Source organism: Haliaeetus albicilla, chromosome Z (genome assembly GCF_947461875.1).
Source record: "Haliaeetus albicilla chromosome Z, bHalAlb1.1, whole genome shotgun sequence".
NCBI lineage: Eukaryota > Metazoa > Chordata > Aves > Accipitriformes > Accipitridae > Haliaeetus > Haliaeetus albicilla.
The window spans coordinates 51,407,125-51,435,038 of record NC_091516.1 but is presented as its reverse complement, the minus strand read 5'-3'; the positions used below and the strand labels follow the sequence as shown (position 1 = coordinate 51,435,038).

Sequence of the window (27,914 nt, the reverse complement as noted above, 5' to 3'; positions counted from 1 at the left end):
GCACTGCATTGCAAAAGCAGAACCATGGTTATTCCTGAAGCTCTTTCTGCTGACTGAAAGGCTCTATATCCTGTTTGCTTGGGTTTAGCGGTGTCAAACGGTGTGCTTAGTCTGGCTTGAGAGGTCTTCAGTTATCTGTGTTTGGGAGTCCTTTAGAAAAAAATGTGCCTTAATGACTGGCAAGTAGAAAGACATCCTGGTGTCTACTGTATGCCTGAAATGCACAAACTGACCTGCCACAAACACAACAGCTGCAAAATTACATGCTTTGATTCTGAGCAGCATTTCAAGCATACAAAGTAAGGCACCACTGCTAAATAAGCTGAGAATGTTCATCATCTCTCTAACAGTAAACCACTGCCACTACTTTAAGCCCAATGTTTCATTCTTTACACAGAATGGTTAAGAAACTCTGAATTATTTCACACTAAGAGGGAAATATGTATAAAAAAATAATCAGAATGCAGTTGTACACTTTTAATGTATTGCAAAGGCTTGACTTTGGAAACAGGTTCTAATGCTGCTCTGCACACTACTCCTCCAAAAGACTCTGTTCAATATCTCTTATTGTCATACCTCAATCCACCACACTCTCACTGCATTTCACACAAGGGGAACATTTCAAATGAAAACTCTTTGGCTAACGATCCACTGCATCTGTGTAGAAGCTACTCAGAAGAATTATGAAATCCATTTAGTAAGGCCACACCACTTTAGAAGTCCAGTATACTGAATAAAATAATTTTTTATTTTTTTTAACAAAGCTTATGGAATCTGAAAGTAGACGATAAAAGGTAACCTTTAACCGAGACTTAAAATGGGAGATTCTCTACCAAAAATATGTCAAACATCAAGGTCATAAAGAACTCCAAGGTTCTGTGCTATACTGCATGATATGTAAACAGATTTTGAAAATACTTCCCCATTATATATTTTGACACAGTATGCACAAATTTAAAAAAATAAAAATGAAGTTTAAATGCCTCAAGGGATTTCTCAGAAGTAAAGCCATTTGAAGAGCCACTTACAGTCTGCGGTGACAAATTTCTATATAATCAAAATATTTCCTTTTTTCACAATGCAGAATAACCCGCTGAAGGCAACTCCCTATCAAAGTGATGCCACCAACACAGATCTGATTGTATGACTCCAGCACTTAAAAGAGCACATTGGTTATACATGGCTTTTAACCTTGGGCTACAATTATGCTACCAGACCTACATTCAAGTCTAAATCAGTCATGTAGAGACGTGTGTGTTGTCCGAACACTGTTTAGAGTCCTTGTTTTCCAGATCTGATGAAGGTGGTGAAGGCGCTCTGTGGTTCTTGTGCTTACATTCACAGCGGGATGAACTTGGCAAATACCAGGTTCTCCAATTAACGACAAACCACAGATCCCAAAGTAGGCATGTAAAGCATCTGAAAGAAGGAAAGGAAAGGGAAAAGAAAATTAGATCAGGCTGTAACAGCCAAGTGTTTCTGGATTAACACCTCTGAATAATTACAGCCAAGGAAAACAAACAAACGGGTGCTACATTTTAAACTTGAGTTTTGACAAAAGAAATTGATTTCTACCCAAAGCCACCAGCATGCACTGATAGTCTGCAATCTCTAAAACTACGAGTCCAGTTTTCTTGAGTGCTCAGGCCAAACAGCAAGAGAATTTGAGCATCTGGAGATAATTTCTGTCCACAAAGCCAATTTTTTTTCCCCGAACATGAACCTTTTTTTGCCGATTATTTGATGAACAGCTGACTACTGAAATACCAAAATTAGTGGCAATAGCTGCCAAACAGTAAGATTTAGAAGTATGAAAAGGATTCATACTCAGAGGAGTCTCTCAAATTCCTGGGAGAATACACTAAGGGTAAGAATTCATGCGGTGGCTTGATCAGTCATAACAGATGACTGCCACAAAAAAGGGATGCTCCTATTCCTCTGTCCCACGCTGCTCCTGCTGCCTACCACCTTACGCCAGCTTGCCTACCTTACAGCTCGCTGAACACCCTCCATGACGTAAAGCAATTGAAAAAAGATGGAAGAAAATTAACCCAAGCAGGAGAAAATGGACAGTTTTCTGACATTTTAGTGAATTAAACTGGTCTGCAGGTTTTGATATACACCAAAGCTAATGCAAAAAGGAGAAAGGACGTACAGCCGTACTTGGGAAAGCTGGGAGGAAGAGAAGTGAGCGTGCCTCCTCTGGGCAGCAGCAAGCCACTAGATTGGATTATCTGCCCATGAAATCACAGGCTAAAGATGGAAAGAGGATGTGAACTTAAATGTGCCCCTTACAAATTCTCAACACTTAGTAATCTTTTGGAGGTGTCAGTAAATTCATATCTGACTAAAATGATAGTACAAGAAGGTATCTGGATAGAGAGGCTCTGAAAAAAGGCTTCTGCTTATCAGCATGAACATGCAGACAAAAGCATGCTCAGCAGATACAGCCCCTACTGACCTTGCAGAAAGGACATCAGACAAGGACACCTCAACTTCAGGACATAAGAGTATATTAACCCCTGTGGACAGCTGCACTGATATGCACTAAAAACAATATACAAACCTAACTACCTGTATATGGCTATTTGCTGGGTTTAACCACAAAGTTCAGCAGTTGTGCAAATCCCTGCTAACTTAATACTCAAGTTAGTTCTAGCCAAAACACATACATGTAGCCTGTGTACTCCTGTTTCAAGCTATGAAATACACCAGGTTTTCAAGGTCAAAAAACATAGGTCCAAACGTTTTGTTTCCTAAGTGACTCACAAATACAGAATGCAGCATGCAACCTCACAACTGCTGGCTGCTGCCTTAAAAACAATAACAAAGTAAGGTGTACTTACACTTCTATGAGAGCAAATGCCACTTCAGTGTTTTACATGTAGTAGTTGCGCACACTCATTTTCACCCTCTCACTCTTTTATGTTAAACCTTTCGATCTGTACGTACTTCCAATTCTTTTATATTGTGTATAATTTAAAGGTAACAAACGAGATACATCAGAGTTGCGGCACGACCTCCTGGGGCATGCAGCAGTACATCTAGTAATTTCAAATAAAAGTTTATTTGTATCTAGTCATGACTTATGCACAAGTCTGAAAAAAAACCAAATGGCTTAGGTACCTGTTGTAGCGAAATGCTGTGGATTAACCCTGGTAGGCAGCTAAGCACCACGCAGCTGTTCCCTCACTTCCCCCCTCCACCCCCAGTGGGAGAAGAGGAAAGGAAGAGTAGAAGTGAGAAAACCTGTAGGCCGAGATAATGACAGCTTACGGGGAAAGCAAAAGCCATGAGTGCAAGCAAAACAAAGCAAGGAATTCGTTCACTATGTCCCATCGGCAGGCAGGTGCTCAGCTGCTTCCCAGAAAGCAGGGCTTCATCACCTCTAAGAGTTACTGGGGAAGACAAACACTGTAACTCCAAACGCCCCCCCCCTTCCTCCTCCTCCCAGCTTCTACTGCTGAGCAAATGCCGTGTGGTATGGGGTAGCCCTGTGGTCAGCGGGGTTCAGCTGTCCCAGCTGTGCCCTGTCTCAGCTTCTGGCGCACCCTCCTCTGCTCGCTAGCAGGGCAGCGTGAGAGACAGAAAAGGCTTTGACGCTGTGTAAGTGCTGCTCCACAACAGCTAAAACATCGGCGTGTCATGAACACTGCTTTGGTCACAAATCCAAAACACAGCACCGTACGGGCTCCTAGGAAGAAAATTAACTCCAGTAAACCACATTAATGTGGTTTAATGCCTTTAACAAGTAACATTAACACCGGGTAGCAGATCTAACTGCTTAAAATGAAAGACTTAGACAAAAAATACGCATCAGTCATTTGTAAACAAAGAACAGAACAAATACAGTAGGTGTTCACTTCTGTTTTGAAGTATGACTCTCCTTAAGCCAGTGTCCATGCCTGCTTCATAGAACAGTAATACTACTACCATGATATTCAGAAGATTTTTCAGATGAAAGCCTTTCCTATATTTGACAACCTGCCAATCACTACGAACAAAACAAGTCATGTCCTGATTCACTTTGTGAGGCTCATGTTTTCAGAGGATTACTAGCATTTAAGAGTCTTTTGACTTTTTAGATTTATTTTCAAAGGCAAGAAAGTTTTCTAAGCTCACTGCTCAATAAGCATGCTGGTCCAAACACTATTTTAAATCAAGAAAAAGTGTTAAATAACGCTACTGGCCTCCAGACCAAGACTGTCTTGATGTCTGTTAGCATGGGAATATCAGTACTACAAAATAATATTTCCCTGAATCATGAGTTGTGAAAAGTAACTTGCAACTCTGGAAGTCCATGTAATACATATATTATCACAAGCTGTTGACTGTTTTCTGCAATTTCTTCTAGACTTCTTCCTAGAAACATTATTGAACTGCAAAGACAGGTTGACTATCCAAATTTAAACAGAGCTTTTATAAAGCAGGAGCTACAGAAGTTCAAATTCTGAATCTATCTTAGAAATCACCTTTGAAAAAATTCATGTTCTTACTTTGCAAACTTTCCCTGGAATATTTTCTCACATCTGTGTTTTGCAACAAAGCCAAAGACAGCTTGCCTTTCAGATACTATACTGAGCTTGTAGGAAGCTCAGCTGTGTATGTATGACAATGAAATCACAGTTCCACAGAAACAATCTTTGCAATGCTGCATTTATAGTCACTCTTCACACCAGAACTGCATTGACTTTTTACTCTGTCCTTCAAAACACAGACTTATGTCACCATCTGCCTGAGGAAAGAATGGTGCAATAAGCCCACCTATCACAACAACACAAGAGACAGCAAAAGCTTGCTTTATAGGAAACAGTAGTGTGCAGGCTGTAAGACCACACAAATCAAAGGAAAACAGCTTTATTATTAGTCTTGACTTTCTCAAATCTTATCTCAAACAATCACAGCTATGCTAAAAGACAGGTTAAGGAACTTTGCACATGGCTGCGTTTTAAACAGATTTTTTAATCCCTAGCTCACTATGTAAATGGTTCATCAAGATAAACAGAAATATTTCCTCCAAGTGATACTGACTGATCTATATAATAGAAGACTAAATAAAGCTAAAGTTCTCAGGAATCCTAAGCTTATTTTCAGGGGAGTGGGGGAAGCAAATCTATCACAAGCACCGTGTTTTCAGTGTGGGTTCAGCTTGAAAAATTATCAACTGTTGTTGAGAACGATGAAAGGATGAAATATCAGGACACAGATTCTGAACAGACTCATCCTTTATTACGACTATATTTTTATCTTATTTGGTCAGTTTACAGACCGTTTATCTGCCCCGTACAAACTGTCACTGGGCAACACTACTGGCACAAGGTTTGTTTTCACAGTTTGCAATACCTTCATTGAACTCTAGCATCTTTTAAAATTATTTCAAATTAAAAGACTTTAGCATCTTTTCAAGTTTTTCACTACTTCAAATTAGGCACTTCCAAAAGGACAGCAATTAACTTTCAGATATACTACATATAATTGCTATGTGCAACTACAATCTGTAAATCGTAATATGTCACTACGTAAGTTTTGACTGTTTTTACATACATCAGTGACATCTGAACAAGCTTAAGGATTCCTTTATTAAGGGAAAAAACGTTTTGAAATACTTTACTCAGAGGATTTACAAAGATACCTACTGCACAATATTCCCTTTAACTAGAACAGTTAAACACATACGGAGAGGCTTGCCCAGCTCTAAATAGACAGTGATACTCTTTTAGCAATAGTCTAAACAACAACAGCTCATTTGCTCTGTGACTGAGCAGGGAAAAACTACACCTCTCTCTTTCCACTTAAATAATGAAAATCTCATTATATTTTAAGTTGGGTTTTTTCCCATTTTTTCAAGGAGACTGAGGAGAAAACTTCCTTTACACCTCTTGGATGTCTGACTGCTGGAATGTATTTCTAGCTTAGAACACACTCACCATGATTTTGACAAGTAAATTTACCTGGATGGCTATCTGGCCACTTGGCAAATCCACCAACAAGACGATCTTGAGTTGACAGGATGTAATTTCGGTTTTTCTCAAAATTTGTATATTCGAATATATTCAAGAGCTGAAAAGAAATAAATTACACCATTACAGTAACATACTAAATCTTAGTATATTTTTAATAATAAAAGATAGTGCCTATTTATGAGATAAGCAGTCACAGCAGAGATAGCACTAATCTGGTAAACCTCCATATCCTGCATTTTTGCAAGATGAAAGGCCTTTATAGTGATCTGTGCATATTCATGCACTTGTGCCAAATATGTAACTCTTTCAAGCAAAAAGATATGATGCTTAAAGAAATCAAAACAGGTCAGTAACTATCCTGTAGCTGTTCCATACACTACCTTCAATGTTGCTCCCACCCAAAAGGAATAGCAAGCGTCTACGGGTTTGTTGGGTCGTCCATGGTAGCCATTCTGTTGCCTCATTATACACCATCTTCTTATTCTGTTCAGTTCTTTTTCCGAAAAAACTTCCTCCAGTTTACCCATCAAACATAGTGATGCAATACCACAAAATGTAGAGCTACCTGCGAAGAGAGAGTTTTTACAATGTTTTGATACCCAGATTTTCACTGAAGCCTGTATGACCTCACTCAGAACTTTAACTAGGGTAGTAACAACTAAATCAATGGATTTTTAGAAGTACCAAAGTGTTAATTTTAAGCCTAAAATCCAAATAAATAAAAACACTTTAGTTCATGTATGTCAAAGGGGAAAAAAACTTCAACCCAACTCTTGCACAAATAAACCTGAATTTGTTTTCTTAAAGCTGGATTGGCTCTCAGTGCTGCGCAATTCACATTACACAGCAGTCCAGAAATAAGTAAATTGCAATACAACAGAAAACATTTCTTCATATGTAACTTGAAAAAGAAAGCTATTGGGATACCAGCCATCAGACTGAAGCAAAGATGCCAAAGGCAGTCTCAGACTCAATCCCCCAGAGGATATAAAGACACAGAAGTGTCTGATGAGCAGAGAGCCAAAAAAAAAATTTAAGGGAAAAAAAAAAAAAGACATGTTTAATACTACGAAAAGACTGCTGGACTCTTATGGTTGTAATAGATACAGATTATTATAAAATTCTAAGCAATTTTTTGTTGTCAAGGAAACTGCACTATAAAATTTTAAATTAGAAGAGAAACTCATGTTCTTTGTGTACTATGGCCAACACTTTTTAAAGACCATCAAAACTCATTCTGAGTTTATTACCTGATATGATAAAATTACAGCCTGGGAAAGACCGTGAGCAAGCTGTTGATGCAAGACTTGGGGCCCAAAGTTCCTTACACTATCCCGGTGCTAGAAGACCTCAGTAACTCTAAGGTTATTTTCATTCTGATGCTGAAGCGCAGCAGAGGAAGGATACTGAAGTAATGCTATCTGCTATCACTAGCATTCTACAGTAACTTAGTTAACTAATTTTTTTAAATATGTAGGGGTATAATTTAAGTTTTTCAACTTTATCCATCCTGCAGGAAGAAAACAGATGGAATCCTATCAAAGCTCAATACTAAGGATAAAGCTAGCAAACATTTGATAGAGTTAGTATCAGTCACATAGAAGTCAATAGTTTCTCTGTCACAAGCAGACCAGACTTCATGGCATAGAAACATTTTGCTTAAAAATATTAGTCTCGGGAATTCCTATCTTCACAACTACAGTTTACAAAAATTAACTGCTGCTTCAAGATTTGAGCCCCTCGTGGATGCTGTAGTCTGTCAGAGGAAATGTTTCTAGGTTTTACTAATAGCTGCTGAAACTGGAGATTATCAGGTGCACTGCACAAAATCTCTTGCAGATAAATCCAGAGTAGCAACGGTACACGTGGAAAAAGTTTGCTCTGTCAGCAAGAGATGAGAACTACAGGCAACACCTTTCAACAAAACATTCATGAGGTAAGATTAATGGAGTTGTTATATTAACAGCCCATCTGGTCTGATATTAAACTGGAACTAAGGGAAGACGATGATATTCTGAGGCACGTTTTGGATTTGCTCCTCATCATCCTACTTCCTTAAAATTAGAAAAGATGGAAAGGCATGACATACCCTGCATCTCCTACAGCATTTGCAATCCCAGTCTTTACAACAGAAGTAGACCATTTCAACACTTACCATGAGATTCCAGTCCAGCTCCCTGTGCCAGGCCATTATCATAAGACTGAAGAAAAAAGCCCATAAACCAGTTACTTTAGAACCACATCACTTTCACAGACATTGCAATTTCTCAGTTTGCTAGCAAAATTATCATCAGCCCATAACCACCATTTAACCTGATTAAATTCTGAACCTACACCTCAAACACAGGTCTTGTCACAAAACAGTTAACAAATCAGCCTTGTTTCAATGCAGGCAGCTTTTATGACTTTAATGGAGTTCATTTTAGTTGTTACCTATGTTAAAAGTCTTGAAAATGGGTAAACGTGTCTTTGCCAAAAAGGGAAAACATGTGATGCAGATAACCATTAAAGAAAAAAAAAAAAGCAACCCATTTTTTTGCCTTTCTAAAAAGAGAAAACGGATATGTAATTCCAAACAAAATTAAATGGATAAAATAATCTGTCTCTAACCCAAAAGCTGGTTAACGTACAAAAAGGCAAAAGGCAAGGTACTACTGTGTGTGTAATACTCAAGTACAAGAAATGCTTTAGTAAGGAGCAAGAACATCAGGCTTTAAAAAAACATGAAGATGGGGTGGGGGCTGAAGGAAACCAGAAGCAAAAACATAATAAAGCATACTATTGGACTAAACCTGCCCTGTAAAATATTACTGTCAAAAAATACCTTAGAAATGCTGAAAAAACACTTTGTTAAGTGAAAGAAAAAGGAGCAACTTGAGTCTGATGAACAAAGCACCAAGCATACTATAGTACAGGTCTGTTAAGAGCAATCCAGGACCAGATGATGCTCTATATGTAGGAATAACAATCCTTCTTCCCTAAAAATTCATTAAATCATTTTGCATCAGAAACAAGAGATCACAGTAAGTTATACGTAAAATGGACAATGTTTATTTTACAAGAGTTCATAGAATACTTAATAAATTATCACTGGACAAATACCATACTGTTTAGTAGGAACAAAAATGAGGTTTAACTTTTGAAGTGAAATTGCACAGGTCCTACGTCTTCTATATTAACTGCTCAATTAATGATTGGTTCAATATCTGATCAGACAGAAAGCAATTTTAACTCCCCCTCCTGGGGTGCTGACTGTGAACTTCTCATGCTTTCTCCAAAACATTTAAGAGTGGCTAGTAGATAAAGGACACCTTGACAGACCACTAATGACTCCTATAGTCCTAACCAAAGAATGGCTACAGGAGCTAGCGTATCTTTAGGAACAACCTAAGGATTATTTTGTACATCTGTTTTTAAAGCTGACATTGAGAAGAAAAAAAGAAACAGAAGCAGACACAGAAGTGTGCTGGCTTTGGCTGGGATAATTAATTCTCTTCATAGTAGCTGCTATGGGGCTACGTTTTGGGTTTGTGCCGAGAACAGTGTTGATAACCCAGGGCTGTTGTCGTTACTGCTGAGCAGTGCTCACACAGAGTCCAGGCCTTTTCTGCTTCTCAGCCCACCCCACCAGCGAGCAGGCTGGGGGTGCACAAGAAGTTGGGAGGGGACACGGCCGGGACAGCTGACCCCAACTGACCACAGGGATATTCCACACCACATGGCGTCATGCTCAGCAAGTAAAGCTGGGGGAAGAAGAAAGGGAGGGACGTTCGGAGCGATGGTGTTTGTCTTCCCAAGTAACTGTTACGCATGATGGAGCCCTGCTTTCCTGGAGATGGCTGAACACCTGCCTGCCCATGGGAAGTGGCGAATGAATTCCTTGGTTTGCTTTGCTTGTGCCTGTGGCTTTTGCTTTACCTACTAAACTGTCTTTATGTCAGCCCATGAGTTTCCTCACTTTTACCCTTCTGATTCTCTCCCCCATCCCAGCCGCGGGGAGTGAGGGAGCAGCTGTGTGGTGCTTAGCTGCTGGCTGGCATTCAACCACAGCAAGAAGCTATATTAAAACTATATTGCTCAGTTTTTGAGTTGTTGCTGCAGGCTGAGGCAACGAAAAAGACTATCATCTGATACATACACTTCAAGCTGCAGCTTGACCTTCTGAAGTTTGAACCAGTCAAGTTTAAGTAACACCTAGGAACATCTGAAAGTTAAAACGTACAGTGTAAACTCTTCGCACTGCCTTTTGAGAACGCAATGCAAAGGTGCTACCACACACCACAGACCCGTTAATTGCTAAGCAAAGGCAAGATGATTAGCACAGCTATGCTGGGAAAGCTAATTAACTCTGCAAACAGTAATTGTAAAAGGAGATGGTTTGCTTTACGTATGACAAAGTAATTAGCTCTGGAAAAAAGCTGTTAAGCGTGCATCCCAGACAGTGTAATATGTTGAGCTGTACAATGAGCTTGAAATTTTAATAGACAATAGTTGACCTTTGGCTTACTGGTGCCTATTTATTTACAGACAGCAGCTGCTCTTTGGGGACTTGTATGCATTAAAGAACTAAGGAAATACTTTTGTTTCTTTGTCCTTTTGAAAAGACCCAGGAAATTATATATATGCAAAAGAGGCTCTAGGTTACTGCAACATGAAAACTGCATAATTAAATACTATCCTCAGGAAATGTGTAAATCCAGCCGGGTACAATCTTTGCTTCACAGTCTAAAAGTTTTACAACCAGCTTAATTACATCAACAGACTCATATACCTGCATTTCAGGAGGACTCTACTATACTAGAAGTAGCAGTTGCTATACTTAAAGCTTCTTTCAATAACTCTACTTAAAAAACAAACTGGCAGCAAATGTTGCAAAACCCAGTATCTTAGAGTCTGTGGAAGTCACTAAAAAATTCTGCATCTTAGTGTCTGTTGTTTTGATTAGTGATATATCTGTCTTTTGAATGTGAAAGCCAAAAATCAACCCATGCTGATAAAAATTGTGTGATTAGAACCTGACTATTTTACTGACAATAAAACTGATGCACAATTATTTTTGTGACCAGTATTGTATAAACACTTTCCAGTCAGATGATAACAAGAGGGCTATCCATTCTGTATGAAGATTCAATTCTTTTTAATATAGTTACTTTTCCGAATAAAGCAACAGCCTTGTTCCATATTCCAATCTTCTGTTGTTCTTGACATGCCTAACTACACAAACCTCCTCCCTCCTTCAGCTGTATTGAACTACGTCACAATTCTTATATTGCATGACTAAAGAGACAAATTCCAAAGAATAAGCTAAAATAATCCAGAAACTTATTACAAAGATTACAGTCTTTTACCAGTCGCGTTACTCTCCATCCAGATTAGCTGCACTTCACATGTATGCCAATTTGAGTAAGTGAAAAAAGTTTGTTAACTATCACTTGTTTCATCTATGTGCAAATGACATATGATGGTACGACAAAACCACACCTTTGTCACAGCAGTGTACTACTGAGCAATGCAACCTCTTTTGTTTTATAATTAATGGAAGTACCAGAATGAAGTAACATTGTACTAAAACAGGAATAAGCATTTGCAAAAAAGTCAGTAACAATATTCACTGTATAGTTGGTTACACAAGGACTAGGAGATGAAATAATCTCAAATAGAATTTACTTTGAATTGTAATATATATAGAGAGGTTATTTTTAGCCCCACCTCCAAAATCTTAACAGGAGATATCAAGCTAACATTCTTGGATACCACATTTCACATTCATTGTATTTATTTAAGAAACATGCTTTAAGAAATACTTGGTTCATGTGATAGGTAATTGAACTGGAATACATGTCAAGGAGGGTTGTGGAAGGAGATGAACGAGAGGAAGAACAGCCACCACTGTGAAATGATTTTCACAAAGGTCTACTCCCCGAATGTTTGAGATTTCTTCAGAAACATCTTCAGCTCTACGATGTGACCAAGCAGGGTGTAAAGTTTTTGTGTATTTGCCTAGAAGTGCCAGACACTTTGCAACCGAGTTAGTGCATTGAAATACTGGTCTGACCAAGCAATGCACACTCAGAAAACCCAGACAAAACTAGTGTACATGTGCATACCAGCTCTGCAGTGAATTAACAATATACCAATGCTTTTAAAAAAGAAGTCCTACTGAACACAGTGTATAGTCAATCTAACAATTCACAGTAAACCTGGACAAAAATATAGCATCTCTTGTTATATGTTAGCACATGCTAAGACAACTGCTGCCTACAGAACACTGCTTACAGGATCTCTTTAAGTTACTCCCTGAGCTAGCCGGGAAAAGACACAGTCTTCATGATAAGCTGGACTTTGACCATGCCCAGACTCCAGCTTTACTTCACTGGTCAACTGAAGTATTACTACAAGCCCTTGTTCTGTTCAGGCTTCAATTTTTAATTTTTTTTTTTTTTTTTTTTTTTTTTTAAAGAAATGGTGTCAGTTTTCCCAGTAGGAACATAACAATTGGAATTTGCTGGTACAAGGATTAATACTAAGGCTCTAGAAGCAAACTATAAATTTGGTTCAAGATCACTGTAGACAGTAAATCTCCAGTGCCATTTCAAAGCTCCAAACTTCCAAAAAATCTCCACTTGCCTGCTCTACCAATGGCCTCATATGATGCTCTCTAGTTCTTGTCTTAGAAATAAATAATTGCTCCCTGCTCACTTCACCTCATCAGTGCTACTTACTGCTTTTCATACCTCTGTCACACTCCACTTAATCATCTCATTTCCAGAACGAAGACTCCTAGTATATCAAACAGTCCGTCTACAGAAGCTGGTTCATACCTCTGACAATTCAACTCAACTTTCTTTGTACCCTTTCACCTCCATCATACACTTGGGACCAAAACTGCACTAAGTGTATAAAATGCTAACAGTTCATGTGATACACAGAACAACACGACGAGGGTTTTGCTCTCTGGTTTTGTTCTCTATTCTTTCTTAATATTTGATTCGCCTATTGTATCTCTGCTAAGCTATCTGATTACAGGCTAATCTCAGCAAACGCAAAGGTCCAGCAAGCGTCAGAGGACGAAGAACCCTCCTGACCTAATCAGTCAAAAGCAAGCACCCTGCGTTGGCTGCTCCCTCAGACTGTAAAAGGAGAACAGAAAAATCATTGTCCCCAGTTGAAACCCACCGAGAGGATTCAGCAGAGGGAAAAGGGATAGAAGGTGATAGTAGAGCATGAACAGACTGCTGGTCCGTATGCTTGTATGACTGAGCCCTGCCCTTGATCACCTCGGTTGGTCCAAGACTATGGTAGTGTGCCAGAAAGCTTCTTGTGATGTACAATAAGAAATGCTTACGCATCTAACTACTGCCTTAAAAAATAAAAACCAATTTGGTCTGAAGCAGGAGATTAAGTCTTTTTTAGACTTAAGAGTTTCTCCCTCAAATTTTACAATCTCACTGCTGGCAGCAACTACTAAAACATAGTGGTTTGCAACAGAAGCTGTATGTAATCATAAATTTGGCTCTTTTTTGTGGACTGAAAGAGTTTACTATGTATGTTTACTCACATTCAGGGAACTGTAGTTTTCAAGCTTACTCAGCTTCTTAGAAAAGCACTATTTTTGTCTTGGAAAATGAAACTAAACTGAACTAATGAAACATCACGAAAAAAAGCTGAAAACTCTTTTGCTATAACCAAATATGAAGACAGCTTGCACAGACACAGAAAAAAACGGGTATATACTACTATTTTCCTTCATTCCAAATATCTAATAAATAACGAAGTACATGACTGGAAACAGTTATTAAGCTTGAACTGATGTTAGTAATTAGTTTTTCCTTTGATTTCTTATATCATTTAAAAAGCAGGACTACAGCTCATTGAAATGTGAGAATTTTATGGATGCAGTGCTTTATTTATGCACTGTTTCTAAGTTATAGGAACATCAGGCCCCAGTTTTCAAAAACTTGCTTTCGATTTTAAATTGAGTTTTAAAGAAAAAAGATCAGATTTAATTTGCAGTGAACAAACACGCCAAATAAAATTATCTTGCTAGTGCACACACATTACAATGAAAATACAAATGCAAAAAAAAAAAAAAAAAAAAAAAAGAAAGTAGTTTTGGACAGAGAGATTTTTAGTCATAGTTAAGAAATAAAGCTAGTAACTTTAAAATGTAGTAAGAAATAACACTTTGTGAATACTCACCATACTTCTTCTAATATAGTCTATCGCTTTTTTCATATCCATGCCTGACCAGTTATCGAGCATGTAGCAGATGCAGGAAGCACAGTACACAAACCTCATATCATTCTCACTTCCTTCGAGCACTGCACAGAAACTGAAAGAAACGTTTCTGTCATTATACACTATATAGCCGGTGATATCAGAAAATATGAAAAGCAGTTTAAGAAATTGTGTAATTTTTCCTTTAAAAATTAGTTACTTTTATTTACAGTATTCACATAAATATAACCCAAAGCTATGCTAGATTTTCTTTTTAGAAGATGTGATTCTAATTAAGCCAAGCAAAACGAATAGAACTATTAACATTTAGAGGCCTGGGTGACTTTATTTTCAGCATTGCAATGGCACTGGTCTTTACTTATTCAAAGATGCTAATGCTTACAGTCTTTCACCTATCACAGTATACACTGATGTATGAGTTACCATTTTAACATTTACTGTTTTGGACAGAATTCTTTGCCTTCCTAGAAATCTTAACAGCTCACAAGGCTTTCTTTCCTGACTGCACCTTCAGGATCAGTTTCCCATGTATGTACAAATTTAATTATTATTACTAACATTTCTAATACAAATGGTGAAAATGACCTGCAATCCAGTTTTTGATTTATTATGGCTACAATCTCTCCAAACTCTACGAACATTTTAAAGTTGTTGTATCCGGGTTATCTAGTACAATCCTGTGCTCTCTCAGAGGCCCTTAAAATGAAGATGGATGCTGTAATTTGGATGCTTGTATCAGAAATAGCGTGGCCAGCAGGAGCAGGGTGGTGATCGCCCCCCTGTACTCGGCACTGGTGAGGCCGCACCTCCAGTCCTGTGTTGTTTTGGGCCCCTCACTTCAAGAAAGACATTGAGGTGCTGGAACGTGTCCAGAGAAGGGCAACCAAGCTGGTGAGGGGCCCGGAGCACAAGTCTTATGAGGAGCGGCTGAGGGAACTGGGGCTGTTGAGTCTGGAGAAGAGGAGGCTGAGGGGAGACCTTATCGCTCTCTACAACTACCTGAAGGGGGGTTGTAGTGAGGTGGGTGCTGGTCTCTTCTGTCAGGTGGCTGGAGATAGGACGAGAGGAAATGGCCTCAAGCTGAGGCAAGGGAGATTTAGGTTGGATATTGGGAAAAATTTCTTCAGTAAAAGGGTTGTCAAGCACAGGAACAGGCTGCCCAGGGAAGTGGTGGAGTCACCATCCCCGGAGGTGTTTACAAGTTGTGTAGATGTGGTGCTGAGGGACATGGCTTAGCAGTGGACTTGGCAGTGTTAGGCTAACGGTTGGACTCAATGATCTTAAAGGCCCTTTCCAACCTAAATGATTCTATCATGAACAGAAATAGGTAGCAAGTTTAATTACCTGTAACAATAAATAAACCTTTAACTGTTTGTTCTATGATTTGCTGCCTGACAAGCCTCCATTTGGTTCAAAGAGCTAGTTAGTATATTTTGATGACTTAACCATTTGCAAGAAACCAGCAGAACAGAACATTTTGATGAGTCCTCCCGACAAATCTCTTCTCGAACAAAGAACAAAACCCAAAGGTGCTTCTGACTTTAAAGCCAGTCTTTTAAGCACAGCTACCACCGCTAGGAGACTCCCTCTTTGACCCTGCAATTCAAGCGTGAACCGCATTATCTTCTTGCGCAGAAAAGCCTCCAACATTTCCTGGGACATACTTCCAGCTCTCCTAACCACAACCGCGCCAGGCCCTGCTCTCTGCTGCACACACAGGCGTGAACGCCACTGCTCTCCGGATACGGCACAGGACATTCTGGGAAACCAGGACACTTCTAACATGTGCCAGTACTGTGGTTTATAATCTCGCCCTATCCTCAGGTGACAACCACACTGTATGTTATCCAGACACTTCAAATCACATTCAGCTAAAGTAAGGTAGAAATTAAAATACACACGCTTATTCATAATGTAAAAAAGACAATATAATTTAATTAATTTTGTTTGTTTGTTTGTTTTTAGGTTTTAGTTTTTGTTTCTTCACACCTGTCTTTTGTTAACTAAGGCTTGCATACTTATACTAGGGTAACACAAGAAAAATGTCTCTTTCCCTCACTGAGCTCACTTGCTGTTTCCATCCAGACAAGATGTTGGCTCAAGTTCTGGCCTTCACACATCCTTCCCCTTTGGAGCAGTAAAAGTGGTTTTCATAGGTATGAGAGTGTCTGTCAGAGTAGAAATTGACTCCTCTCAAAGTAACAATTCTATACCAGTGCAAAGCACTCTCCTTTTCCTATAGGGGCTAGATGGCACTCCTCCACAGGGAACATAAAACACAGGATCATGCGTAAGAGTTATCAGTCTGCACATCAAAACCACACAGGACACAAACACGCAAAAGAGGTTAACTGCATGTAGCTTATTCCTGTAATTTGGCAAGATGACAAGTAACCACTTCAAGATGCTAGTGGGTTGGGAGCAACTCCTTCCTTTCGGATATACTTTAAAAACAAAAATGGTCTGACAAATAATATGAATGCTTGGAGCAATGGAACAGGCACCTCCACACGCCTGAAGGAACTGCAAACTATAGCAGATCAACAAATACATGTGTATGTATCTGCATCCATACATTAGGACTTGGCCCATTAAGGTCAGCCTGCTGTTATAAATAACAGAAAACTGTACATCATATAGTTCATATTCACCAGTGACATTCTGGACATTCTGGAGTTTCGTGTTTGGTTTTTTTTTTTTATAAACACACATGTAACATTGCATTTTTACAGTTGTGTTACAAAAAAAAAGTTTTAATTATAAAAGATGTCTAGGCAATACACAGCCATTTGACCAAAACAAAAGCTTTCTTAACTCATAAAGGGTGACAGCAATTTCATTGTGAAGTAAAAGATAATTCCTTCAGGAACCACATTTCTGTAATTCTGCATTTCTTAAAGTACTCTTTCAAAAATTACATTCATAAAACTTAACAACATAGATCATGTGCACTAGCAGAAGTTTTCATTAGCTACCAGCTTCAGCCTGCATTAAAAAAACCCAAACCCCAACCAACAAAGTGGATCAAGGGGTATATACCATCTATTAAAAGAATGCAGGCAAAAAGGACAGATTTCACAATGAAGTTTAGTAATGTTATACTCCTATTACAAGTAATATATAAGCTAATTCATCCTGTGTATTGATATCTTGAATCTCTCAAAACTAAATAAACCCCATTCTCCCACAAAGCACAGCAAACATCATCATAGTAGTGTTCCAAGGGCCCTGCAAAAAAACAGAGAATAGAAACACAGAAAACCTCACTTACCTGAAGGACAGAGCAGAAAAACTATCCTTGAGACATAAACCAATCCATTATCTTTCCAGTAATATGCATCTACAGTTCTAAGCAAATACCATCATTCTCCAATACAAAAGCAAATCTATACACAAAAAGCTGTTTGGTCCTGTAAACTGGCATGTGTTCTACGACTGATACTGATTACCCACTGAAGTATTTTCTAATATAAATAAAAGACTACATAGGTACTTCCATAAAAAACACGTTTCTTATGTTTCATTCCGCATCTGGGTTTTCTATTAACCTTCCAGGGAGTTGTAGAACATAAAATATCTTTCACCTTCCATCCTCCAGCTGGAGAGCTCTCAGTCCTGCCAGTATGGCATCTTTGTTTACTCGACTTAAATCATCTCCAAGAATAACCAGACATGACAGACCTGTGTAAGTCATTGCTATGTGCCCACTATCATAGGGATGAAATACACCTGGACCCTAGAAAAAAGAGGGGAAAATAAAAATATTAAAACATAATAAGACCTTAAATTACAGTCAAGCTTCTCCCGCCCCCCTCCCCAAATTAAGAGGTAAACAAAGTTCTTTTCCCTTCCCTCGCTACGGTTAAACTGAAGGCATCCCACTCAGCTTTTCTAATCAAATTAAGCTACTGCACAGCTCTGCTACCCCTGTAAACAGTTGGTCAGCAGGAAGCTTTGGAAAAAAAGCTTTGCCAAGAGTGCTATTTACGCAAAGTTAAGCAAAAAGATGGGATGTGCTCAACTGTACCTAAGTTTATCCTGACACACCACTGGGCATCGGCTTCCTCGCAGCTGGGTAAGCACTGTTAAACAGTCAAACCTCTGGAGGTCCCTTCAACAAAGATTTTACTATCTAATGATCTACAAGTAGAAAGCAGTGTGAGGGATTACTAGTAATCTCTGTGTCTATTGAAGCAATACCAAATTAGCCTCTCATCTACTTTAATCTCTACTCTAAAACAATAATCAGAGCTTAAACAAAGTATTTACATTGCAAATAATGTCAACTGAGAAGCTAAAATGAGTTAAACACTGACTAGTCACATGATACAAATTGCAGTAATGGTCAGGGATTGATACAGCTGTGCTAAAATTATTGTTTTTCCTTCTGATATTTCACAGGCACTTCCTGGACTGTACTGCTTCATGAAAACAGAAAAAACATGTAACAAGATGACTCAGGGGACTGTCATGGTTTAACCCCAGCCGGCAACTGAGTGCCACACAGCCACTTGCTCAACACCCCCCCACCCCAGAGGAAGTGAGCCCCATACTATGAAGAAAATGAACTCTATCCCAGCCAAAACCGGCACAGATAGTTAGGATGGTGCAATTTGGAGCGACTGCAAGACAACTGTTTTGAACAGGGTAAAAGGTATTTCAATACTGAGTAGTAGAGACAAGGAAGTTTACAGATCACATTTTACTAGCATTATTGCCCAGCCAGTTGCCATTTTTATTTTGCAGTTCATCCTAAAAACACAAGCAAAAAAGCAGTATAAAACCAAGTTTAAGATTATGTTATGGGGGTATTTTTCAGGCAAGTCACACTTATTCCCAAAGCCAAAAAGCTTTGCTTCTAAGTAAGAAACTGGGAGAGAAATACTTATTACACACTAGACAGCAAGGGACTGTTCTCACACTAGGGAATGAAACACAGTTGGGAAAGGGAGGCAGAAAACAAGGTGAAAGTGGCTGCAGCAGCACTGACAAAGCTCTAGCTATGCAACAGAGAAGGGGAACAAGGGGGTGAGCGCTGAGAGCTGTACCTCTTCTCCCTCATTTCCAGCCCTGGACTCTTGTTGAGAAGGGGGCACAAATCTCAACAGCTCCCACTGCTACCCTGAGCTGCCCCCGCCCCCATCACTGTCTCCTGCCCTGCATATCCCCTAGTCGCACACACACAATCACAGAATGGTGGAGGCTGGCAGGTGTCGACACAGAAGTCACGGACACTGCACACAATCAATATGATCAAGCAGATGCCACTTTATTGCCCAAATAGCTCGGTTTATATAAGCATTTTAGTTCCTGCTCATGTGCAAGCCATCTGTTGATTGGTTAGCATGTGCTGTCCACGCGCCTAAAACAATAATTTGATAGGATAAGGTCTTCTGATCACGCGAATGGTTCCCTCCGCCTGTATTCTGTCTTGTGTCCTGCTTTCAGTCACGTATGCCCAGCTTTGTTCAGCTTTTTGTGCTTATTTCATCAAACTTTTGTAGCAACAGTTAGCCTTGTTCTACTTTTCGTGCTTGCTTCATCAAACTTGTAGCAACAGTTAATCTTCACTACGTCCTTGAGGCCTGCTGCCTGCAGAGGCCTCTGGCTCACGGAATAATCAGTTCCATTGTGTCTGGATTGTTCACTATATGTCCATTGTTTTCCAAATATCCCACAAATCCCTCTTTTTGTTTTTGAACAATCCAGACTTTGGCCATTGCATTCTGTACCACCTTTCCTATACAATTGAGTATACAAGGAATAATTAGTAACAAGACTAATAATACTAACAAAACAATTCCCAACATTTTTAACAAATCTCTTACCCATCCCATAATTCCCCAATGGGTAAACAGTCTGTCTAACCATCCCAAACCATCACTAACCTGCAGCTTTTGAACTTGATCTTTCATCGTTTGTATAGCTTTATAATCGATTCAGAGTGATCAGATAAATTCATACAACAGATTCCAGCTAAATCTTCACAACCATGACCATGTGCTAACAACAAAAAATCAATAGCAGCTCGATTCTGCAATGTTGCATGCCGTATGCTATCAACATCGCTAAGCAAGCCATCTAGGGCCAGTGAAGTTAAATTACTCTGTTTGGCCAGCCAACAGCCCAATTTTCGTAGATTCGTTAAAGCACTTACAACTCCTACTCCCGGGGCTAAAAGGCTGGCTGCCACAATTTCGCTAGGCAACCAAAATTCCACTTGAACATTACATTCCGGTTCAAATGCATGGTAACAAATTTTGCGCTTTTGTCTTTTGTGCCTCCTTCTATGTTGCCAAATTTGGGTGTTGTTGGGAAGTAATACAGTCAAACGACGCAAACTACATGGCCCACCCTGCAAATGAGAGGGTATGCCGGGCCAAGCTCGGTCTCCACAGATCAGGAATACCCCGGGGGTAATTGTATTGGTGTATTGCTAGATCTCGAACGGTTTGAACTAGTATAGTTACACCAATCACTTGCATTGCAATACGCAGGCAACGTTGCATTGACTATTTGTCCTTTTTTAGTATGATTACTGTTATAGTTAAACATCACACAATAATCCATTTTTACAGAACCTAAGAGTTCTAATTCTTGTGGTTCCACTACCGCCCCAGGTAACCATGGCATAATCTGATCCCAGTAGTCAACTCTGCCAGTGCCCTTGGTCATGAATGACGGTAGTCTTATGCTTGGCGACGGCCATGCCTCATTGTTCAAAGGCACCCCCACCAAACATGTAGAAAATGGGTTGTCAGGGTTGGCCATAGCCAAACACAGGGTTGATTGATGGGTAAGGTTGGCAATCGTGAGCCATATATTTGTCTTGGGTAAAGAAGGAGCCCAAAATGCTCCAGCACCTTGACAAAACATTGAAACAACAAACCACCACTTCAGCATCTTTAACCTAAAATAGAACAATAACAACAAACGACAGATTGGGCACGGTGATCATCCGACTTGCTTGGTTCTGAAGACAAACAGCTGGCGAAAACGGTGGTACACGATCGATCACCGCCCATTCAAGTCTCTGTCAAAAACAAAAATGATGAAATCATGAATCAGATATCACTTTCCTTGTTTCCACGGTTTCACCCATCGGCTTGGCACCCATTTTGGTCCTTCATCTGTTAAAACACAAACATAACCACGTCCGGTCAGTTTCACTTCTACTGGACCTTTCCATTCCCTGGTTCATAAATCCCAATATAGCACTTTAATTGCATCAGTTTCTTTTTGAATCCCTGATTGCAATGACATGTGATGAATTACAATGGGAGGGGAGTCTCTTCCTTCTGTCAAACGTAAATAGTTCAACACATACAGCATTTTTGCAAGTCTCTCAGATGGTGGCAACAGTTCTCCCTCTTTTTGTTTTTGCAAAAGCGATTTAAGAGTTCTATGAGCTCTTTCCACAATGGCTTGTCCAGTGGGCAAGTGAGGGATACCTGTCAGATGACGAATCCTCCATAAGGTACAGAATTTGCTAAAAGAAGCTGAAACATATGCAGGACCATTATCCATCTTAAGCTCCCACGGAATACCTAAGGCTGCAATGGCACTGTGCATATGTTTCATCACATGTTTAGCTGTCTCACCTGTTTGAGCAGTTGCCCATATCACATGTGAAAATGTGCCAATGCAAACATGGACATACTTTAAACGGCTAAATTCAGGCACATGAGTGACATCCATCTGCCACAGTTGTAAAGACTTTAAACCTCGAGGATTCACTCCAATGCCTAAGCCAAATCCTATCTTTTGACAAGCAGGGCACGACTGCACATTGCCTTGCGCATTAGAGACTTTCAAGTTGAATTGTCACACTAAAACTCTTGCTGACTGATGAAAAAAGTCGTGCGATACTCGGGCCTGCTCAAACAGGTTAATTCTGTGCTGCTGCCATGCAGGAGCAACTAATTTGTCTGCAATATTGTTGCCAATAGACAATCCATGCTGAAATTGATGACTGCAAATGTGAGTAATAAAATACTCACTTTGTCTCTGATCTAACAAAAACAGTAAGTACATCAACAACATATGTAAAACAGGATTTTTTACTTGCTTAATCATTGCTTGTTCTAATCTTTGGGTGGCTCCCACCACATACAAGGAGTCTGACACAACATTGACAGGTGTATCAAGCCAATGTTGAAAGACCCACAAAAGTGCTCGTAATTCTAAAGTTTGCAAAGAATCCCCAGTATGTCCTGAAAGTAGCTGTTGATGCCACTGATCATTTTCATACCAGGCTACAGCAGCTCGTTTTGATTTTCTTCCTGCGTCTGTAAATACTGTTAATCCATCAACAGGAGTTTCTGACCTGATTGGTTTTTCTTCAAATTCTTCATTTTGTAACAATGGTAACAGTTTATCAGAGGGATAATGATTTGTGATTTTTCCTGGCTATTCTGCTAAAGCAATTTGAATTATTTCTGAGGTGGCCATTAGCCAGTCCAAATAGTCTTGCCTTACGGGCACAAGCACGGTTTCAGGTTCATGTCCTGAAATTTCCAAAACTCTTTTTCGACCTTTCATCATCAGATGCGCTAGTTGTTCAATTTTAGTATATACAGTAGTTTTAGGTTGAAAAGGCAAAAATACCCATTCCAAAATAGCAATTTTCTGTTTTGTTATTTGAACTATCAACCCAATAAGGTGTTTTCATTCAACCAAAGTATTAATCAATAAGAATTGCAACAGCAAGTTGTTTATTTTTCTTAGCACACTATTAGAAACCACTTTGTCAATGACCTTATCGAGTGCATCTTTTTGTTCAGATGATAGTTTTCGATAATCATTTGCTCCTGTTGTTGTCCCTAACAATGGCATCAAGGGCTCTAAATCATCACTGGTAATTCCCACAACGGGTCTTACCCATTGAATGTCCCCCATCAGTTTCTGAAGATCTCTAAGGTCTGAAATTTTGGAATTCAACACAATTTTCTGAGGCTGTACCACACTTTCTGTAATGACCCAATCTAAATATTTCCACGGATTTGAACACTGGACTTTTTCTGGGGCTACTTTTAGACCTTTAGGCTCCAATTCTTTAGTGATCTCTGCTAAGGTTTTACTTGTGTCTATATTTTCTCCTGCAACCAATATATCATCCATATAATGATATTTCAGCAATTCTGGATTGTTTCTTTGAAAAGACTGTAACGCTCATGATACAAACGTCTGACATAATGCAGGTGAATTTTTCATGCCTTGTGGTAACACCACCCAATGATACCTTTTGGCTGGTTCTGATTTGTTAATTGAGGGCACTGTAAATGCAAATTTTTCAACATCATTGGGATGTAAGGGAATTGTGAAAAAGCAATCTTTCAAATCAATATGTTCTGGAATCATAACAGGGGACGGCAGACCTGGTTGCAAAGCACCCATATCTTGCATGACCGCATTTACTGCTCAGAGGTCGTGTAGCAACCTCCATTTTCCTGATTTTTTAGGAATTCCAAAAATGGGTGTATTGCATGGACTTGTGGAAGATACAACATGTCTTGCTACCAATTGTTCGTTCACTAATGTTTGTATGATTTGCAGCCTAATGTTTGTATGATTTGCAGCCTATCTTGTTTCAGCGGCCACTGATCCACCCACACTGGTTCGTCTGTTTTCCAGGTGAGTTTTAATACAGGCTGCTCTTCAGAGGCTGCTCCTAAAAAGGTTGTGTAACTAAACAAGCACCCATTTGGGATAAAAGATCCTGACCAATTAGAGCTATCGGTAAACGCATCCCATACGGTCGAGTAGTTACCATAGTGCCATCTGAAAAACAAAAGGAAACTGGTATTTTACTGATCATTGTTCGTTGAATGCCTCCTACTCCCACCACCCCTGTAGCCACGGACACTAGCGGCCACTCACTAGGCCATCTGCCTGCAGGGACGAAGGTAAGGTCAGCTCCAGTATCTATCAGCACCGACATTGCCAGGGATTGTCCATTAGGGTGCGATATTGTGACTTTTTCCTCAGGCTTTCCTCTAGCAATGTCAACAGCTAACAGCACTTGAGGCTGACCCGTGGAACCGAAACCCCCTTGGCCTCGTTCCACGGCCTGCGCTCTGGGCACACGTGCCCGAAATGGTATTAACTGGGCTGTTTTTGATCGAGCTGGTATGGTAACAGGAGGGGTCAGCGTATAGACCATAATTTTTATCACACCACAATATTCTGCATCGATAAGTCCTGGCACTATAAAAATGCCCTTCCGAGAAACAGAAGAACGACCTAATAGCAATGCACTTAGCCCATGCCCCAATGGTCCTTTTTGATCAGAATCTATAAGTTGCACTTCGGATGTTACCAGTGTAATGTCTACTGCTGCTGCCAAGTCCACCCCTGCGCTTCCGCCGGTTGCAGCCGCGCAGCGGTCCAGGCACCCTGTCCTTGTGTCGTCGCGCGCGGGTGAGTCGCGCTCTGCAACTTGTTTCCCCATCTCCTGCACTCTTGGGTGTTATGATTGTTTCGCTAACAGTTTACACACCATTTTTTCTGTGAATCACTCGGGTTGGTCTCACTCGAGCCAACAGCTATTTGGCTCCAGCAATCCTTTTTAAAATGCCCCATTTTTCCACAACGAAAACATTTTTTTATCTTTTCGCACTCCTTTGCTTTTTGTTAATAGGGGTTTTACAGCTGCTCCTACCGCAGCGGCCATCACTGTTGCTTTTTCCGATTCTAGCATCCGCTCTGCAGCTTCCAACAGCTGAGCGGTGGTAGAACCTTTTGCCAGTATACTAAGAGCTTTTTTGGTTTTTTCATTGGCATTATCAAAAGCAAGCATATCCAAGGACCTGGTTTTCATTTCAGGATCTAAATCAGGGTGTGCCATGATAGCGGTATGCAATCGATCAATAAAAGCTGAAAACATTTCCGTAGGGCCTTGCTTTACCGAGGTAAAAGTATGTCTAATTTTCTCATCATGCACGCTATTCAGTGCTTTAAAAGCTAAGTCCTGACTGAGTCGTAAGACTTCTGTGGCAAATCACGCTTGCCAGTTGGACCTGGTGTAAGGGCCCGCACCCAGCAACATTTGAGCCTGTACACCAAATAAAGGATCCCCTTGCTGTCGTGGGATAGCGGCTGCATTTTCACAGGCCGCTTGCCAGTTTTGATAAAACTGGAGTTGTTGGGATGGAAGCAATAACATTTGCACAATCATTTTAACATCATATGGTGTCAACAAATGCGCAGAAAATACATGTTGAATAATAGATTGACTGTACGGTGATTTTAACCCATACTGAGTGATTGCTGCCTTAGCTTCCTTTAAAACTTTCCAGTCTAATGCTTCCCAAACAGGACCTCCATGTGCACCTGTCACAAACGGAATAAACTGTCCTTCAATCAAAGCATCTCTAATTACCCCCTTCCATCTGTTTGCCGGATCTCCGACCCCACCCCCTGTTAACAAAGCCGTCAGAGGTGACGGTGGCAAAGGTGCCATGGCACCGATCTCACCCGATACGTCCTGTGAAGTAAAGGGATTCGTTGGAGGTGGTCGCAGGAACAACGAAAATTCTGTGGTGAAAGGTGGTGGAGGCGCAGGAAAAGTTGATGACGCCGGCTCAGGCTTCACCAACGACTCCAGGCGGGCTTCAAGAGCCTCCAGCTTTTGTAGCATTTCCCTCAACTGCGTATCCCCCAGACCTGTCGCCCGTTCCTCCTTTTCTTCAAACGGGGATGGAGGAGTGGATGGTGGCAGCGGTGGATACAGGGACGAGGTGACTGGTTTAGGTGATGAAGAACAGGATTTAGAGACTGAGCTGTTTCCCGTCTCTTCTGCTGGTGGTGGAAATTCCACCAGGCTGTTGGCTTTTTCCAAAGGCTGGTCTCCGGGCTCTGGATCTGCTACCGCAGACTTCCTGGCTGCACAAGTCCCTGCGGAGACCCTATTCGCCCCAGATACACGGGCTGGAACAGCGGCTGGAATTTGAGGCTGCTGAAAGAGCAGAGCTGGCGAAGAAGGCATCTTCTCTGGACCCTCCGGTCCTAATGCTGCAAAAGCAGACACTGCAGCCGAGCGTTCTGCCTTCATACTTTTTAAAGTCTCTATAATTAATCTCCACATCGTGGAGAATCTGCTCGCCTCCTTTGAACCCGAACTTATGTTTTGCCAAAGTTCTTGCCCTATCTTCTCCCAAGTAGGGATGGCGAAGGCATCTCCAAATGTAGGGAGTAAGCCTTTTTCTCTCGCCCAAAGTAACAGGGCTTTCAGGGTAGACGAGTCATAACTTAACCCTCTCGTTGAGAGCATATGTTGGAGGAGCTTAACCACTGCTGCCTCTTCCTTGGACATAGTGGACCCCATCTCCTCCCCGGCCACTCGCCTGATCAGGGCGAGATTTCCACAACGCTAGCATTTTCCCGAGTGCCGGGGCAGCACTCACCTACAGCCAGCTTCCGCACCCTCTCTCCATCGGCTCCTGTCGTAGAATTCAACACCGATCTGAGGGTCCCTCTTCAGGCACCACTTGTCGACGCGGAAGTCACGGACACTGCACACAATCAATATGATCAAGCAGATGCCACTTTATTGCCCAAATAGCTCGGTTTATATAAGCATTTTAGTTCCTGCTCATGCGCAAGCCATCTGTTGATTGGTTAGCATGTGCTGTCCACGCGCCTAAAACAATAATTTGATAGGATAAGGTCTTCTGATCACGCGAATGGTTCCCTCCGCCTGTATTCTGTCTTGTGTCCTGCTTTCAGTCACGTATGCCCAGCTTTGTTCAGCTTTTTGTGCTTATTTCATCAAACTTTGTAGCAACAGTTAGCCTTGTTCTACTTTTCGTGCTCGCTTCATCAAACTTGTAGCAACAGTTAATCTTCACTACGACCTTGAGGCCTGCTGCCTGCAGAGGCCTCTGGCTCACGGAATAATCAGTTCCATTGTGTCTGGATTGTTCACTATATGTCCATTGTTTTCCAAATATCCCACAAATCCCTCTTTATGCCATTGCCACGGTTCATTCAACCCCTGCTCAGATTTTGGCTAACCCAGATCATGATAAGGCTTGATGTGTGCTGGGAGCAGTGCCATTAGGTCAAAGCAAGAGCACCACATGGGCAGGACAGGCAGCCAGAAACAGCTGAAGGGCCATTATGCAGCCACTATCACCTGCAGCTTGCTGTCTCCTGCAGCCATTGTCTTTTGTCTAGCAGTTTCATCAGAATCTTTTGTCTAGCAGTTTCATCAGAAAGCCATAGACAAACTTTTGCATGACGCTGTTTGCAAACCCACACATTGCTCTATGCTTATTTCCCAGTAAAACAGCAGATTTAAAGACCCATTAAGAAATGGAAAAAACCTCCAGACTGGAAGGTACAAAACATCAGCTTATCCAAAAAGCTTTTGAAGTGGATCTAACAGCAGCTGGACTGCTGAGGCTTTCCTGCTTCCCAGTGAGATACAGGGGACACCCGCACCATGACAGAGGCAGAAGGATGAGCACTCTCACCGTCAGCTAGGTAACTAATTCTTTTTTTCTTTTTGCTCATAGGTTGCACAAATTGAGAGTTTTAAGTTATGAACCTTACGACTTGAATGGTAAGTGAATTCAGGTGTTAAGACCACTCTGGACAAAAGGGAATTGAGCCCCTCTATTTGTTGTACTTCTTAATGAGCTCAGGAAATAAAGGTTAAATCACAGAGTATGTTGTCCTGTAAATTTGAGGCCCAAATGGACCGTGACAGCC

The 27,914-nt window shown here is 40.6% G+C and overlaps 2 protein-coding genes across 2 annotated transcripts in view; both read right to left on the bottom strand.

Annotated features, from left to right (window-relative positions):
• Positions 1–1,425: 1,425 nt before the first annotated feature.
• YTHDC2 (YTH N6-methyladenosine RNA binding protein C2) overlaps positions 1,426–27,914 on the bottom strand; it is a 54,301-nt gene continuing 27,812 nt past the window's right edge. Inside the window, 7 exon segments of the mRNA XM_069775749.1 lie at positions 1,426–3,694; positions 5,952–6,060; positions 6,344–6,528; positions 8,119–8,164; positions 14,163–14,295; positions 17,786–17,937; positions 21,169–21,234. Of these exon segments, the coding sequence (XP_069631850.1) occupies positions 3,501–3,694; positions 5,952–6,060; positions 6,344–6,528; positions 8,119–8,164; positions 14,163–14,295; positions 17,786–17,937; positions 21,169–21,234 (885 nt within the window). The 3' untranslated portion in view covers positions 1,426–3,500.
• LOC138683683 (uncharacterized) lies at positions 19,452–27,519 on the bottom strand. Its single transcript, XM_069775748.1, has 2 exons — positions 23,957–27,519; positions 19,452–21,331 (listed from the first exon to the last, which is right to left on the bottom strand). Exon 1 carries the CDS (start codon positions 26,524–26,526, stop codon positions 25,201–25,203), a length of 1,326 nt encoding a protein of 441 aa, XP_069631849.1. The 5' UTR covers positions 26,527–27,519; the 3' UTR covers positions 19,452–21,331; positions 23,957–25,200.

Coding starts and splice junctions, on each gene's coding strand:
- LOC138683683 (XM_069775748.1), bottom strand. CDS start 26,526: ATGGGGTCCACTATGTCCAAGGAAGAGGCAGCAGTGGTTAAGCTCCTC.